This window comes from Pollicipes pollicipes, unplaced genomic scaffold (genome assembly GCF_011947565.3).
Source record: "Pollicipes pollicipes isolate AB1234 unplaced genomic scaffold, Ppol_2.1 Scaffold_4295;HRSCAF=5057_pilon_pilon_pilon, whole genome shotgun sequence".
NCBI classification, from domain to species: Eukaryota; Metazoa; Arthropoda; class Thecostraca; order Pollicipedomorpha; family Pollicipedidae; genus Pollicipes; species Pollicipes pollicipes.
In genome coordinates this window covers 10,808,725-10,823,564 of record NW_023596461.1, presented here as the reverse complement: position 1 = coordinate 10,823,564, position 14,840 = coordinate 10,808,725, and the positions used below count along the sequence as shown (strand labels likewise).

Sequence of the window (14,840 nt, the reverse complement as noted above, 5' to 3'; positions counted from 1 at the left end):
ATTATTCCGTGACTCGAGACAGACGATTCCGTGGCTCGGGGACGGGCGACCCCGTACCTCGCGGACGGACGCTCATTTTTGACGATTTGCTAGCGCCCCTTCGCTATAATTGGGTCCATATTAATTGCATGCTATCAATGTTTATGGAGTGATAACTGAGCAACGTATGACCGACTTTCCCCGTGATTTTTTCAGACGAGTCAGAGGGCGGCCCGCAGACAGTGAACAGCTACCAGCTGACCGAGTTCGGCTCGGACCAGGTGGCAGCACCAGCGCCCCAGCAGGTGTCGCTGCCGTCGACGCCACGCGACAGGCTGGCCTCGGACCGTGACACGGGCGGCGATTGGACCGATATCGACGCCGACGGCGAGCAGGAAGCCAGCGACGACACCGAGGGCAGCGCGGAGTCGCCCATCGTCGTCACGCGGCCGCATTTTGTGTGAGTATTTTTTTGTGGCCGCTGGCCTCGCACCGCAGCGCACAGGCAAACGAGCGGGCAACCTCCTGTGAACGAATTGGCTGCGAACTCAGCGTGCGTGTGAACAAGACACGTGGATGTGAACATCATGCTGGTGAAAAATGACGCGGTCGCGTCATGGTGAATTATTGGGGAGGATTTTGAACCCGGACCCGAAAGCGAAAATATTGCGGTGCGGTAGATATTGATGGAGAACGGATAACGATCGTAGGGGATATGTAGCAAATTGAGCAGAAAAGGTACTGTCTATGTTGAGACTGTGGTTAGTGGTAGAATTCAGGACAAGGGGTAGACAAGGCAGAAATGGTAGAACGGCGCTTATGGGTAAAACGGGTGAATTTCCCGCTGGCGTTCATACTACCAAATTGGGTTCAACAGCTGGTTGATGGAAATATTGCTATTTACTACGGCATCATTTTCTATCATATAATGCTGGCTGGCTTATTGGACCTACACATATCGAGGAGAAGCGTGAGAACTAACACATATGTAGCATTTTTGCATCCTGGTGCCCGTGCCCTATATCGCTAACAAAAGGTACACATTTAAATACATACTTAGCACATCTTGTGTTCGTCGTAAAATATCTTTCCTAGTACTCTGTCTGCCTAGCTGTACTTTTCGCCGTTGGACAGATTCATGGAGGTGTCCTCTTTCCCGTGCCTCTGCACGCAATAGCGCGCATATGGGTATGTCTTCAAACGCGATCCGACACGAATGCTTGTCGCCCGAGGTCCCAAATTCACGCCAAAGTAGATACTGCTATAAGTAAGCCATCCATGCACGCGTGCATCGCTACCTTAGAATTTAGATGATTTGGAACCAGATATAAGGTGATTCCGCAAATGTTTTCTAAAGAAATAATTTTAGATGAAAAAAGCTTTTTAGCGGGACACAGAATACACACTTATTCAATTGAAAAAGAAATTGGCTTAAATGAACGTCAAAAACGCAAATATATTACCATTGCAATATGATGCATCGTCAATTAAAAACGTAAAAAGCTCTAGGAGACTATAAGGAGCTACATAACATTTTACAGTAGGGGAGAGGGGGTGGGGGGCACAGCTCAATTTTTTTCTTCTGAAAACTGAGTTAAGTGTGTCGCAGTTGCGCGAATTTCTGGCAGGTCGTTCAACAGCATCGCTTATTGTCGATCTTCTCGTTTTCACGTGCCTGTCTGGAATTCTTAACTGTCAACAGTTAAGCCACGTACAGATTAAAACACACGCACCACGCATGTAAGACATGCCATAAAGTTGGCAAGTGTGGAGGGGAGGGGGCACGCACCTTCGAAGCTACCATGTGCGAAGGCACCTGGAGACCACCACATGTTCTCACATGTATCCGCGGTCGGACCGAGCTGGCCGGCGGCGGCAGGTCACTGCGAATGTCATCACCCATCCACACCGCACCGCTAGCTCGGGTCACGTGACTGGTGGTGCCGGGCGCCGCGACCCGCGCAAGGTGAATCTTAAATATGTCCTCAACACGGTGGGCTGTTCGTTGCCCTACGACTGTCACGCCGATTTGCAATACAGCTGGCCAGGGGGCGGCTGGTGGCCCTGACAACACCCGGCTGAAGCTGGCCAGGGGGCGGCTGGTGGCCCAGACAACACCCGGCTGAAGCTGGCCAGGGGGCGGCTGGTGGCCCTGACAACACACGGCTGAAGCTGGCCAGGGAGCGGCTGGTGGCCCTGACAACACACGGCTGAAGCTGGCCAGGGAGCGGCTGGTGGCCCTGACAGGAGCGGCTGGTGGCCCTGACAACACCCGGCTGAAGCTGGCCAGGGAGCGGCTGGTGGCCCTGACAACGCAAAGCCGAAGCTGGCCAGGGAGCGGCTGGTGGCCCTGACAACACACGGCTGAAGCTGGCCAGGGAGCGGCTGGTGGCCCTGACAACGCAAAGCTGAAGCTGGCCAGGAGCGGCTGGTGGACCTGACAACATACAGCCGAAGCTGGCCGAGGAGCGGCTGGTGGCCCTGACACATACAGCCGAAGCCAGGGAGCGGCTGGTGGTCCTGACAACGCAAAGCTGAAGCTAGCCAGGGAGCGGCTGGTGGCCCTCCTAACAACACCACGGGATGAAGCTGGCCAGGGAGCGGTGGTGGCCTGACAACGCAAAGCCGAAGCTGGCCAGGGAGCGGCTGGTGGCCCTGACAACACACGGCTGAAGCTGGCCAGGGAGCGGCTGGTGGCCCTGACAACACACGGCTGAAGCTGGCCAGGGAGCGGCTGGTGGCCCTGACAACACACGGCTGAAGCTGGCCTGGGAGTGGCTGGTGGCCCTGGCAGCACACAGTCGAAACCGTTCATCCATGCGAAGTTTGCATAATGCATTGCCGTGTTGACTCGTTCCATGCAAGTGCCGTCCTTTTGTGAGGTTGATAAGGGCGGATAGCGTTCGCCTAGCCGTTGGCCTTAGTTCGGTACGAATATCGGATCAGTTATCAAAGCCCGTCCCGGTTTGGGCTGCCTAAATTTGGCGCTTCATGAAAATGAGGCATGGACTAGGGCTGTATTTCCGAGAGAGACTTCACGTGATCTTGGCACTAGTTCCGTATCCGAGGCGCAATCTAAACATGTGGAGGGGGGGGGGGGGAGGTGCGGGTGCAGGTGCCCTTGTGTGTCATCGCACTCCACACCCTCTTCCATCCAACGATTTCCGGTGCCCTCGGTAATCGCCTGCGTACAAAGCAGATGAAACCATGTTGTTTTATAGACATTTATTTTTCACGCTCCTTTGATTAGTGCAGTGCCGTTCTACCGCGATCTTGAGCTTCGTCCGTTTCACGTACGCCGAAATATAAGGCCTCGGCTTGCCTCAAGGCCATTGCTGGCCAGCGAGCAGGCAGAGGGGCTTGACTCTGCGTGTGGCAGACGCGGGCTTTCCCTGGGCACCTCCGCTCACTGACAATCTGGTTTAGCCGTACATGGCACACGCTCGTGCTTATAACTTGCGCTCCAGAAACGGTCGTTCCTGCCGGTAAAACTGCGCTGAAATGTGAACATAACGTGGCTACTAACACATGATTATAGGAGAAAAGCATGGGGCAGTGTCGTTGGGTAAAAAAAACGTTATAAGGCGCCACCCGTGAGAGTGAAAATACCTCTTAATATCCGCTTTGACGTTTCTGCTTTCTGGCAAATAACATTTTGTTTGTAATGATGTCGTCCAGGTTATCTAAAGATTGCAAATTGCATTGTGTTTGGTTCTGCCTACTCGACGAGGAAAAAACGCGCCTTTTACACGACACGTCCTCTGACGAGTAGCAGGCGAACGTCACCAGCGCGGGACAGCCTCTTTTATACGACACGTCCTCTGACGAGTGCAGGCGAACGTCACCAGCGCGGGACAGCCTCTTTTATACGACACGTCCTCTGACGAGTGCAGGCGAACGTCACCAGGCGCGGGACAGCCTTCCTTTTATTACGACACGTCCTCTGACGGAGTGCAGGCGAACGTCACCAGCGGCGGACAGCCTCTTTATACGACACGTCCTCTGACGATTGCAGGCGAACGTCACCAGCGCGGGACAGGCCTCTTTTAATACGACAACGTCCTCTGACGAGTGCAGGCGAAACGTCACCAGAGCGGGACAGCTCTACGACACGTCCGCTGACGAAGGCAGGCGAAACGTCACCAGGGACAGCCTATTTTATACGACACGTCCTCTGACGAGATGCAGGGCGAACGTGCACCAGCGCGGGACAGGCTTCTTTTATACGACACGTCCTCTGACGAGTGCAGTGCGATAACGTCACCAGCGCGGGACAGGCCTCTTTTATACGACAACGGTCCTCTGACTAGTACAGGCGAACGTCACCAGCGCGGGACAGCCTCTTTTATACGGACACGTTCCATCTGACGAGTACAGGCGAACGTCACCAGCGCGGGACAGCCTCTTTTATACGACACGTCCTCTGACGAGTGCAGGCGAACGTCACCAGCGCGGGACAGCCTCTTTTATACGACACGTCCTCTGACGAGTGCAGGCGAACGTCACCAGCGCGGGACAGCCTCTTTTATACGACACGTCCTCTGACGAGTACAGGCGAACGTCACCAGCGCGGGACAGCCTCTTGTCCTCTGGGGGCACGCTTCCATTGGTGGTCCCAGTTGCCGCTCTAAGTCAACAGCAGCGCAAGCAAACCCGGATACATACGAGATTTGACAGTCGCAGATACGCACGAATGCACTTGCACGCACGCACGGAAAACCCACGCTGCACGTGCATTGCGCGGTGCGGATGAGTTTTATGTGGGTCTCTTGCACGACTTATTTAACACTGGCTCTATTTTGCCGCCATTTGCTTCACTACACAAATATTATACGCCCATACATATGTAAATGGTTCTCATGTGGAATCTCACGCTATGTGATTTGCTTCCAGAGGAGTGAAATGGCATTATCCTATACGCTCTTGCCCAAACGTCAGTGCTATTTACACACACGCAGTGCGTCCTATTTTCCACATTTACTTGATCACGACTGCTGTGAAGCGACACGATTCTGCACAGGGCAGACCATGGGAACGACGTAAGGCATCTGGTATGCTCCACCACGTGAACCCCAACTTCGAACCATCATGGTCAAAGAGTCCTTGAGTCGCGGTCGTTAATACTTTTGAAGGACATTGTATCGCATGCCATTAAGAAGACACCCGGTGGAATGGCATTGTTCGATCGGGGGATCATCTCCTGACGAAGCCGTATTATTTAGTGGGCGATGCTGGGGTGGGCTATATGCAGCACTTGTTTCCGCCTCCTTCACGACTCATCGTGGCACCATTTTCTTGTTTTCAGGCGCCTCCGCAACCGCAGTCGGCGCTTCTCCAAGACGCGCGGCGGCCGGCGCTCGTGGTCTCAGTCGCTGAGGAACCTGAACGGTGAAGAGGAGTACACAGAGGGACCCTGGAGGCACACGCTGACCGGTGAGTACCCCATCTCCGGCCGCTCACAGGTCACAGGTCACAGGTCGCAGGTCACAGGCCAGGTCACGGGTCAGGCCCAGCCGCCACTGCAGGTGGACGCCACAGCTGGGCGTGGCGCCAGGCTTCGCTGGTTGAGCGTCACGGCAGCCCAGCACGCTCCGGCTGGCCGGCTGGTGTCTGCGAGCCTCCGTCATGCTGGAGTTCTGGTGCGGCTGTCGGCAGTGACAGCAGGCAGGTTTGTCGCCAGTGACGGGCGTCACGGACGTCACGGATGTCACGGGCTCGTCGCTGGAAGGTCGACCGCTGCACAGATCGGTTGTCACACGATAAAATTGGCCGCCCTCGCCGAGCCCCGTCTTCAGACCACTGGCGACTTATAGCTCTCCTTTAGAACCTCCTGGGCAGTACGAAACTCTCGTCTGTCACGGGCGGTCAGCGGCGTGTCGCGTATCAATCAGTGTCCATCGCATATTGCAGACCATAGGAACATATGGCTGTGGACCGCATGGACGGTGTAGATGATGAATGTAGAGATCGAGCTCAGTGCGAGGAAGTGCTCAAGAAAACTGGGCGGAAATGCGTATGACTCCAAGCTAAGGCAATCATCGGGCCTCAGGAATACAGGCCATCGCAAGGCTTCACTTACGCATAACTACCCAGGAAGTGTCAGATATTACTCAGAAGCTTAGCCGGACGCCCAGTCCAACTACGGGAGCTCTATTTCTGTGACATTATCGAGAGTCATGTCCCGCGGCCACGGACTTCCCCGTGACTCAGACGGCCGTGGCGTTCCTGGAGTTATACGTCGCGGACGTCGGCTTCTTTGTGCCCGCTGGTACCAACAAGTAAACAGGGGGTGTTCGGGATATGAGGACAGTAACTCTATTCTTCAACATGACTGGAATAACCGGCGCGGTCATGCACGGGAAAAGTGGAAGAAAATAAGCTACATCCACGTACTATGTCGGGGATGCCATTTTGTCCTGCTACTGATGCCAATCTGCCATCGTTTGTGGCGTCAGTGGTCAATGTGATATTACCGGAAATATCCAGCCCGAAGAACGTATCGACCGCGTGACCGGTGAAAAACGCACTGGACATGCAAGTGGCCGGCACGGACACGCGCGGGACTTGGGCTGCGGCCGCCTTTCCCCGCGACGCCGCATACCTGCCCGAGCCCTTGCAGCCCCGGCTCGAGTCACCCGAGCCGTCCCAGCGCCGCATATGAATGGGAGTGTCACAGCGTGTCGCGGAGGCGCCGTCGCTCCTCGGAAAGTGAAAACCCTGTCGCGCACAAACAGCTTTCCATCGTGCGGCACGTGCGGCGCATGCCGGCGGGATGGGGAGCTGTTTTGATTTTGGGACGCGCTCGGTCCGAGCCGCCCTGCTGAAGGTAATATCTTCTCCCGTCGGATATCCATCCAGGGAAAATTCAGGTGTAATGGCGTTGCGTTATGCCTCAAACATCAGCTGAATGTTTCCACTTCTACTTGCTGCCGTCTCCCCGGAGTTTCCATTCATGCCGCTGTTCTCCCGCGCGCTATCTCTCCGCCAGCGTCAGTTGTCGGTCTGCCCGCTAGATGGCAGTGTGCGGTGCGTTGCAGTCTCGCAGCCCACCTCGGCGCCAGTCGAGGTCGGCGGCCAGGCGGGGCGCCAGGCGATCCGCGTCAGTGAGCGAAAGCGTGCGCCGCTCAGCGAGAGCGGGCGCCGCCTTCGGCAGTGCCAGTGCATCAACTGCGCGAGCAGCCGTCCTTGTTGATCACTTTTCTGCGTGCGTGGTCGTGAAGCACAAAGGTACAGAAGTCAGAACGCGCCATGTGCGCTCGGTGGCCGGTGGCCTTGAGCGCGCTGGCCCGTTCTTGGCGGCGAGGACGGCGCTGGCGGCGCTGGTCTCTGGTCAGGGAATGGCGGGTTGACTGTGGCGGTGATGGATCCTCCCTGCTCCCGTGTATATCTGCTGGGGTGAGATTCGCAATAGCACCGGCTTATTTTGCGTGGCTCGTCTGCTTCCTGCATGCATTAATGTGCAGCCTTCAAATTGGTCGTCAGCGTTAACACATTAAACCCGAGCTGCAACACGTCAATTAAGCAGAGGATAATAGAGTTAAATCTCAGTGGAACATATGACTGTAGAACTTGCGATGGTATAAGGTGTATCATTATCGGTGACATAGCTTATGAAACATCGTTGGTTGATAACACTCAAAGCTGCAGAGATATTTTATCGACAAAGGCTTTGCAGTGGTTCGGAAACCACCTGGCATTAACCTCCAATCAGTTGTTCGAGGCTGTCACAATACCGCTTAAGCCGTGAACTGGTTGTCGTTATGCCTCGCGCGAAGTTATGTACTATTTTAGCGATAGCTGTTAATCAACGCCTGTAAACGTCACGCATGATAGCATTGATAAATTGCTTCGATGAATCAGTATTTCAATCTGGACTGCAAGCCTCTTAATCCGGAGGCTGTTAGTGAAGAAAAACTAATAGCCATATTTGCGCCATGTTCAAAGCCCCTGCGTGGGTGCTGAACACGAGAGCTTGTAATACCATCGCGACAGGAACGTGCCAGGCACCTGGGCCAGACCGCTCCGACTCCCGTTATGGTCATCTAGCTGCCCACGCACCTGCCCACTCCTTCTTGTAGTGCCCCAATTGGGTAATTTTGCAGACCTGCATAGCGCTCCCCAACTGCGCACCATCAGGCATCCGTCCGGACCGTGCAATCCACCCCGCCCAGGACGGTGCACCAATCAGCCGTCCCCACGGACGGTGCACCGACCTGCCGTCCCCACGGACAGTGCACCATCGGTCCGTCCCTCCCCGAGCAGTGGACCAATCAGCCATGCCCTGCCGGACTGTGCACTGATCATCCTCTGGTCATCACATTCTGGTCATCACATTCTGGTCATCACATCCTCATCCTCTGGTCATCACATTCCGCTTTCCCCCAGCCTTGTGCCGACCTTCGGTTCCGCTCAAGGCAGTACACCGCCGATACTACCCTCCTCGGACCGTCCATCGGCCAACCGTACCTCTCGGGGCCGCACGCGCCGATCCGCGGGCGCTCCTCAGCCACGGGTCCCAGGCCGCGGTTAGCCACGTCGTATCCCAGACAACTGGTTTTCGGCGTGAGTCACCCGGGCGGCCGGCGGCGCCTCCTCCGCGGCCGCGCGCTCCGCCTGGTACGCGGACCGGACCCGCCCGCGGCCCGGGCGGACCGCGGCCCAGTGTGACGTCAGAGCCGACCTTCTCCGGACGAGCGTCGGTCCGGCACGCGACGCGCCGGCGCCGGCCGACAGACGGTCCGCCCGGGTCCGCGGCCGGGCGGCGACGCTAACACAGCGACCGGGCAGCGACGCTGGCGCAGCGGCCGGCAGCGACGCTAGCGCAGCGGCCGGCGCCACCGCCAGTCAGCTGCACCAGGACAATGGCGACGAGCAGCCGGCAAAAAGCTCATTCCGGGTGACCCGCGCGGCGCCTCGCTTTCTGAGACCGGATCTTGCGTTATGCGCGGCGTCTGAAGTCCGAGCCCCGGGGCTGGAGTGAGCCGATTTTCCGGGCGTACTCAGCACCGGTCCCGATCTCTGCAGCCAAAACGGAACGGTGCGGCCGTAGACGTGAGTTGAGTACGAACGTGTCGGGCTGCAAGCAATTTTTCCTGAAGCTACGTTTTGTGCAGATATATACACAGATGAATGGACGGAATGACAGTCAATGTTTGAAGAAGAATGCGTGGGGACGAAGCCTCAACACGAGTTTTCCGGGCGAAGAGTTCTCCATCGACGGATTTGGAGGGCTGTTATGTCTGTCGAGGGCCATCAGTCAGGTTCAATGTACTGTAGATAAAGCCTCGCGGCGGCCTAAAGTTTCTTGAGATGCGCCTGTTCGTAGAAGACTACACAAAACATGAATCGAGGCATGTAGCTTAAAAAACATCCATTGCCTTGTCATGCTATTCCATCTGGCATTCTGAAGCGGCTAGGTATACTCGGGCGTTACGTATACCCGTACGCGCATTCTTCTTGAACTCTCCTTCATGTCAACTATTCGTCAGTGCTGGTACCTCACCACAGCCTCTGAGACGGAGATCATGATCTTATGATCAGTTGTCTGCAACGGGCCTGGCCGGCCGGGTGCATTTGTTTTCATCAGGCGGCCGCGTCGAGCGGCGGCCTTGGCGCGGAGCTGCAGCGGTGGCTGTAACGTGTGCTGGCGGAAGGCAGCGGTCTGGGGGGGGGGGGGGCGACCCCTGCCGAATCGATGGTGCAACTGTGCCACGTATTGGCAAACCAAACATTATCCAAACTCAATTCGATCGACATTTTTCGGCTCCATGCAAGCGTAGATATACGAAGTCGCTGTTATGATTAATTAGCGCTGCTCAAGTAGTGAGAGATGGCCTTAAGTCCATTTGCCTGTGTGGCCGTCTCAAATCTCCAAGTACCTTTGTGTTTTGGGGTATTGCATGTCATGCAAGCTACTTTAAAACCTTCATTGTAAGCAGTTATATTGTTTAACGACTTAAAATGGCGCGAGGTGAGGGGCTCATCAGGGAAAAATGACGAAACCTATCAGCATACGCCAACAGACGGGCCGCTCTCCAGATTCGGCCCACTTCCTTCTTAAAGGTGTGAGAGAGGGCAGGGGCTGGAGCACCCACACCCACCCTGCAACTGAATAGGACTCTACATCCCCGACCACAAGGTTAATGGCTTGCACTAATGGACCAATGTATATGTTTCTTAAAGATGATGCCATCGCTGAAGGTCAAGCATGACATGATGAAGGATGATGAAGGATGTCATCGCCCATTCAGCAGCCTTCCCCATTGAGCTGTTTATGGACGCCACAACCGTGTTGCACTCCACACAGTGTCACACTGTCCCGGCTTCACAGTGGCCAGCTCCTTCGTCGGTTCTTGCATGCAGCGCTAACTTCTGCATCAGCCTGTTTATCGGCCTGTTTGTCGTTCGCAGCCTGGCGACTTGGCTGTACTTCCTCGACTCGGCATCGAGCATGTTTACATACATTGGTGCGACTCAGACATGCGAAGCGTACTGCGTGCCGCCAAGCCGCACAATGCCTGCTGCCGAGCCGCGCAATGCGTGCTATCAAGCCGCGCAGTGCCTGCTACCAAGCCACGCAATGCGTGCTGCCAAGCCGCGAAAGCGCACCTTGGCGTCAGATTCACTTGCTCTGAATATCAAGCGAAAAACGGGCGGCCATTACGCGCCCGATTAACTGTGAAAGCGAATGACAATGAGTAGTGCGTCCACACGCGCGAGAATGCGCTGAATGGAAGGCTTTTGGCGCGTGCTCTAATGCTGTAGCTTGTCTTGCCCGCACGTTATTCATTTTTGCCATTGTCCCCCTAATGTCTGGTTGGAGCTTATGCCCGTGACTATGCCGTTATGCCCGTGACTTGCATGAACTGGTGACGGTGCTGAACTAGCGGTGCTTGGTTCCTGATCTGCATGGTCTCAGCGCCGTTCCCTGACCAGAGACCGCTCCCTAACTCGGTTCTTCTCCACCACAGCGACCAACAGGACGGAATGCCAGTGGATGATGTTGAACTTTTCCCTGATGATGCCGGAGAATTTGTCGCGCCCGCTGCCGCCTCCGCGCCCGCCCAAGCTGGCCACGTCCGCCTCGTCACGTAGCTTTCGACGGCCATCCGCGGAAGCTTCACGGCGCGCCGACGCTGGCGCCCGAGGTGTACATGTGCCCGGCGGACGCGCTGCAGACGTGCCGGCCGGCGGCGCCGCCACCCGCCACCGCGCCGCCGCCGCCGCCCAGGCCCAAGCCGCCGCCGCTGCCGCCCAAGCCGCAGCTGGCACGCAGGCTGAAGCGGCAGGCAAACGTGGTCGAGGAGGCTGCGGTCCCACAGGGCCGGATTGACACCGGGCGGGCATCAGAGGCATGTCCCGAGGCGGGTCTGGCGCAACCCGGGCACGACCGCGAGAGTTCGGCCGAGGGGGCCGAGCCGGCGCCGCTGGAGCCGCCGCCGATGGAGCTGCCGCCGGTGGAGCTGCCGCCGGTGGAGTCGCTGTCGCTTGTGGAGCCGCCGCCGGTGGAGCTGCCGCCGGTGGAGCCGCCGCCGGTGGAGTCGCTGTCGCTTGTGGAGCCTCCGCCGTCGCAGCTGGAGCAGCCGCCGGTGGGGCCGCCGCCGCTGGAGCCGCCGCCGGTGGAGTCGCTGTCGCCTGTGGAGCCGCCGCCACCGCCGCTGGGGCTGCCGTCGGTAGATCAACCACCTTCCGAGTCGCTGACAAGGCTGGAGCTGCCGCCGGTGGAGCCGCTGTCGCCTGTGGAGCCTCCGCCGCCGCCGCCGCGGCCAGCCAGCGCCCAGGCCCGGCACTCGCCGCGGCCGCTGCACTCGGCCACCTCCTGCTCCAGCCTCAGCTCCTCGGACAGCGGCCGGCCAGCGGCGTCGCGTAAGCCGCGCCTCCCCGATCCGCCGGCCGACCAGGAGGCAGGTGTGTGCGGCAGGAGGTGGCGTCCCGCCCGGCTCAGTCACGCCCGTGGATCTCCGCGGAGTAGGCTCGTGCTTTGTCCAGCTGAGTTGGGTTGTCGACATGTCGAGTCAGCTCTCTTGCTGCTTTTCGCTTTTTTAGGGCACGCTTTTGTCACTCGTCAAACCCCGGCTTTGGGTAGCTCTGGTGGGCTTCAGCTTCGAACGCCAGCTTGGAAGCAGGCGTATTCAAGACGCGTTATACAATTACATCTCAGTTAACCATACACCAGCTATTGGTGAGTTGCAATGATCTCGAGCGGGGTTGTCAGCGCGTGGCCGGGCAACCGCGGCCGCCGTCGGCCGCCGTCGACCGCGTTCGGCGCAGCACGCCGTTCCGCTCGTGCTCAGGCCGGCACCGCTCGGCGCGCGCCTGGCCCAGTTTCGTGTGCGTTCGGCCGCGGCGCGTCCCCTGACCCGGCGGTGACCCGCTGTGACCCGCCAGTGTACGTGGTGTCGGCGACATCGGTCATCTACATCGGCAATGAGCGCTCGCATGACCCGAGCGATTACGACTCAGCGTATGAGAGCACCTATTACAATGACACGCGGCGGCGACCGGCGCGCTCCAGCGCCGTGCTCAAGCAGACCTGCCAGGAGGAGAGCGGCGCCGAGCTGCAGGAGCTCTCCGTCTGGATGGACCAGGAAGGTAGGTCTCGCGCGGCTCCAGCGCCCTCGTGCACGGCGGCCGGTCGACCGCCCCGCAGCCCCGCGCTCTTGGAGCTGCAGGCGGGCGTCAGGGACAGATTCGGGGCAGATTGAGTGCTGGAGCTGGGCGGTAAGCGTCGACTGACGAAACGCGACCGTTGCCGGCTGTGCCGCTGGCCCACATTGCCGACTTGTGGCTGCCGTTGCAGAGTGAGCAGACCGTGGGCGGAATCGAGACGGAACGATTAGCGGCAGGAATATGGCTGCGCTTCCGTCGGCTAGTCGTGCTTCCATTGGCAATTATCACCCGAGCAGCCAGGCTGACACGCTAACCTGGCCCAGACAAGTGTCATGCACTGACCCATTATGTATGTGCTGTGGTAGGTATGTAGGCACTGCAAGGCTTATCGAAAGCCAAATGAGGTCCCTTGCTGCTTGTGTATATATATAAACAACGCACGTACAATATATACAAACAACGCATAAGTAACGTGACACATGACCTGGCAGGCATATTTTAATCGCGCGCCATTGCTCAGTTTGCAAGCATTACGCTGTATCGTCTAGAAATACCTATTTCTTGAAGCGATCCTAAACACCCACATGGAGAGCCGGCGTTCACCGCTTGCCCCAAGCGTGCCCTGCAGCAGTGGGGCGAGGCCGGCCGGCTGGCCGACGCCGCGTCAGGCTCCGGTGGTGTTCGGCGTCCCACCGCACCGCGTCACTTGTCGGGACCGCCCGACCTGCCCGCATTTCACGAGGCGCGTTGCGCAACGGACGCCGCCTTTCGCACTGCGGGCGGGTTGGCAGTGGAGCGCGGCGGCGCTCCCACGCGCCGGCGCGGTCGTCACAGGGCCGTGACGCTGCCTCGTGACGGTGTCAGCGCGGCCGACCGTCACCGCGTGGTCAGGAGAGACCGACCGCGATCAGGAGGGACTGTCGCTGATCAGGAGAGACTGTCGGCGATCAGGAGAGACCGACTGCGATCATAAGGCTGTCGACGATCAGCGGCGGTTGTTCGTGATCAGGAAGATGTACGCGGTCAGAGGAGATAACACGTGATCGGGAAGACTGCTCGTGATAATGGACTGCTCGTAGTCAGGGGAGAGCCCGTCCCAGGGGTGGAACAGACAGAAAGGATGACGACACTGCCGAGACGGCCAGGCTTCGGTGTGTGATCTCGAATGTAGGTTTTGTGTGGCGGTAATTGTTTAGGGTCGGAGGTGAGCTTTCCAAGCCAATTCTTGTTCTGTCGACCACATTTGATTTCACTTTCCTAAGTTTCACCAATTATGAGATTGTGAAGAATCGTAATACGACAGGGCAGGGAAGATTTACGGAAGTTTGTCATTGTGTTCATCGATCCTTAATTGCCAGATATTCATTAACATACCATGTTTATTCCAAATTGGCTTTCATCATAGCTTTCCGCCCCTCAGGGCTTGAATAACCGTCCGTGAGGATAACTTTGCCCGACATGCATGGTTCGTCTCCGGGGCGACGGCAGTTGAATAAATGTAGGCTGGACAGGGAGGCCTGGTCTAGGTGCTATACATTGTACGACTGCGCTTTTGATTTCGGAAGCAGCATATTTGAATCGGAAATGCTATTTTTGTACGGAGCGAGCGTTACACGTGTTGTTTCGAACTAAATAACTTTGAAACGCGTGCGATAATTGCTATGATATGGCATGCCCCGATATCGTGGCACGTTGCTATAATGTCCTGGTTGGACTCTTCGCCCTTGATTCGCTTTTGGTCGCAACTGATCCTCATGGTTTAAAGCTACATGTGCGAACAGCACCATTCAGATTTTCTTTCATTGGTGCTGAGCTCAAGGTAACTGGTAAGAAAGACGGGTTTGTGGAAAGTTTGTGCATATTTAAACTCATACAACAGAATATTCCTGGATATTTCCGAGGTGATGCGTATATATAACGTATGAAACGTTACTGTCACCTCTCGCCATTCCTGCCACTTTGCCCCTGTAATGATGCGACAATTTGCCCGGCCCTCTCATGATAAGTCCCAACGCGAATAAGCTCAAGGCGTGTTTGATGTAAATTTCACCTGCCTATCCCATAAGGCAGATATCATTGCTATGATATCAAATGAGCCTGAGCTATTATATCCCTTGAGACTGAGCAATCATTTCTATCATATCAATGAGCTATCGCATAGAACTACAACCTGAAGGTTGCACCAAGAATGACAACGAGCTCACTTATCATTAGGGAATTGCCATCAATTGCGACAACACGTTTCTTACCGT

General features: G+C 56.9%; 1 protein-coding gene across 1 annotated transcript in view; it reads left to right on the top strand.

Annotated features, from left to right (window-relative positions):
* Nucleotides 1–14,840, top strand: part of LOC119096858 (serine/arginine repetitive matrix protein 2) — a 56,125-nt gene that overhangs the window by 30,864 nt on the left and 10,421 nt on the right. The window contains exons 3-4 of the mRNA XM_037219820.1: nt 196–439; nt 5,285–5,412. Coding sequence (XP_037075715.1) covers nt 196–439; nt 5,285–5,412 — 372 coding nt within the window. The remainder of the gene's footprint in view (nt 1–195; nt 440–5,284; nt 5,413–14,840) is intronic.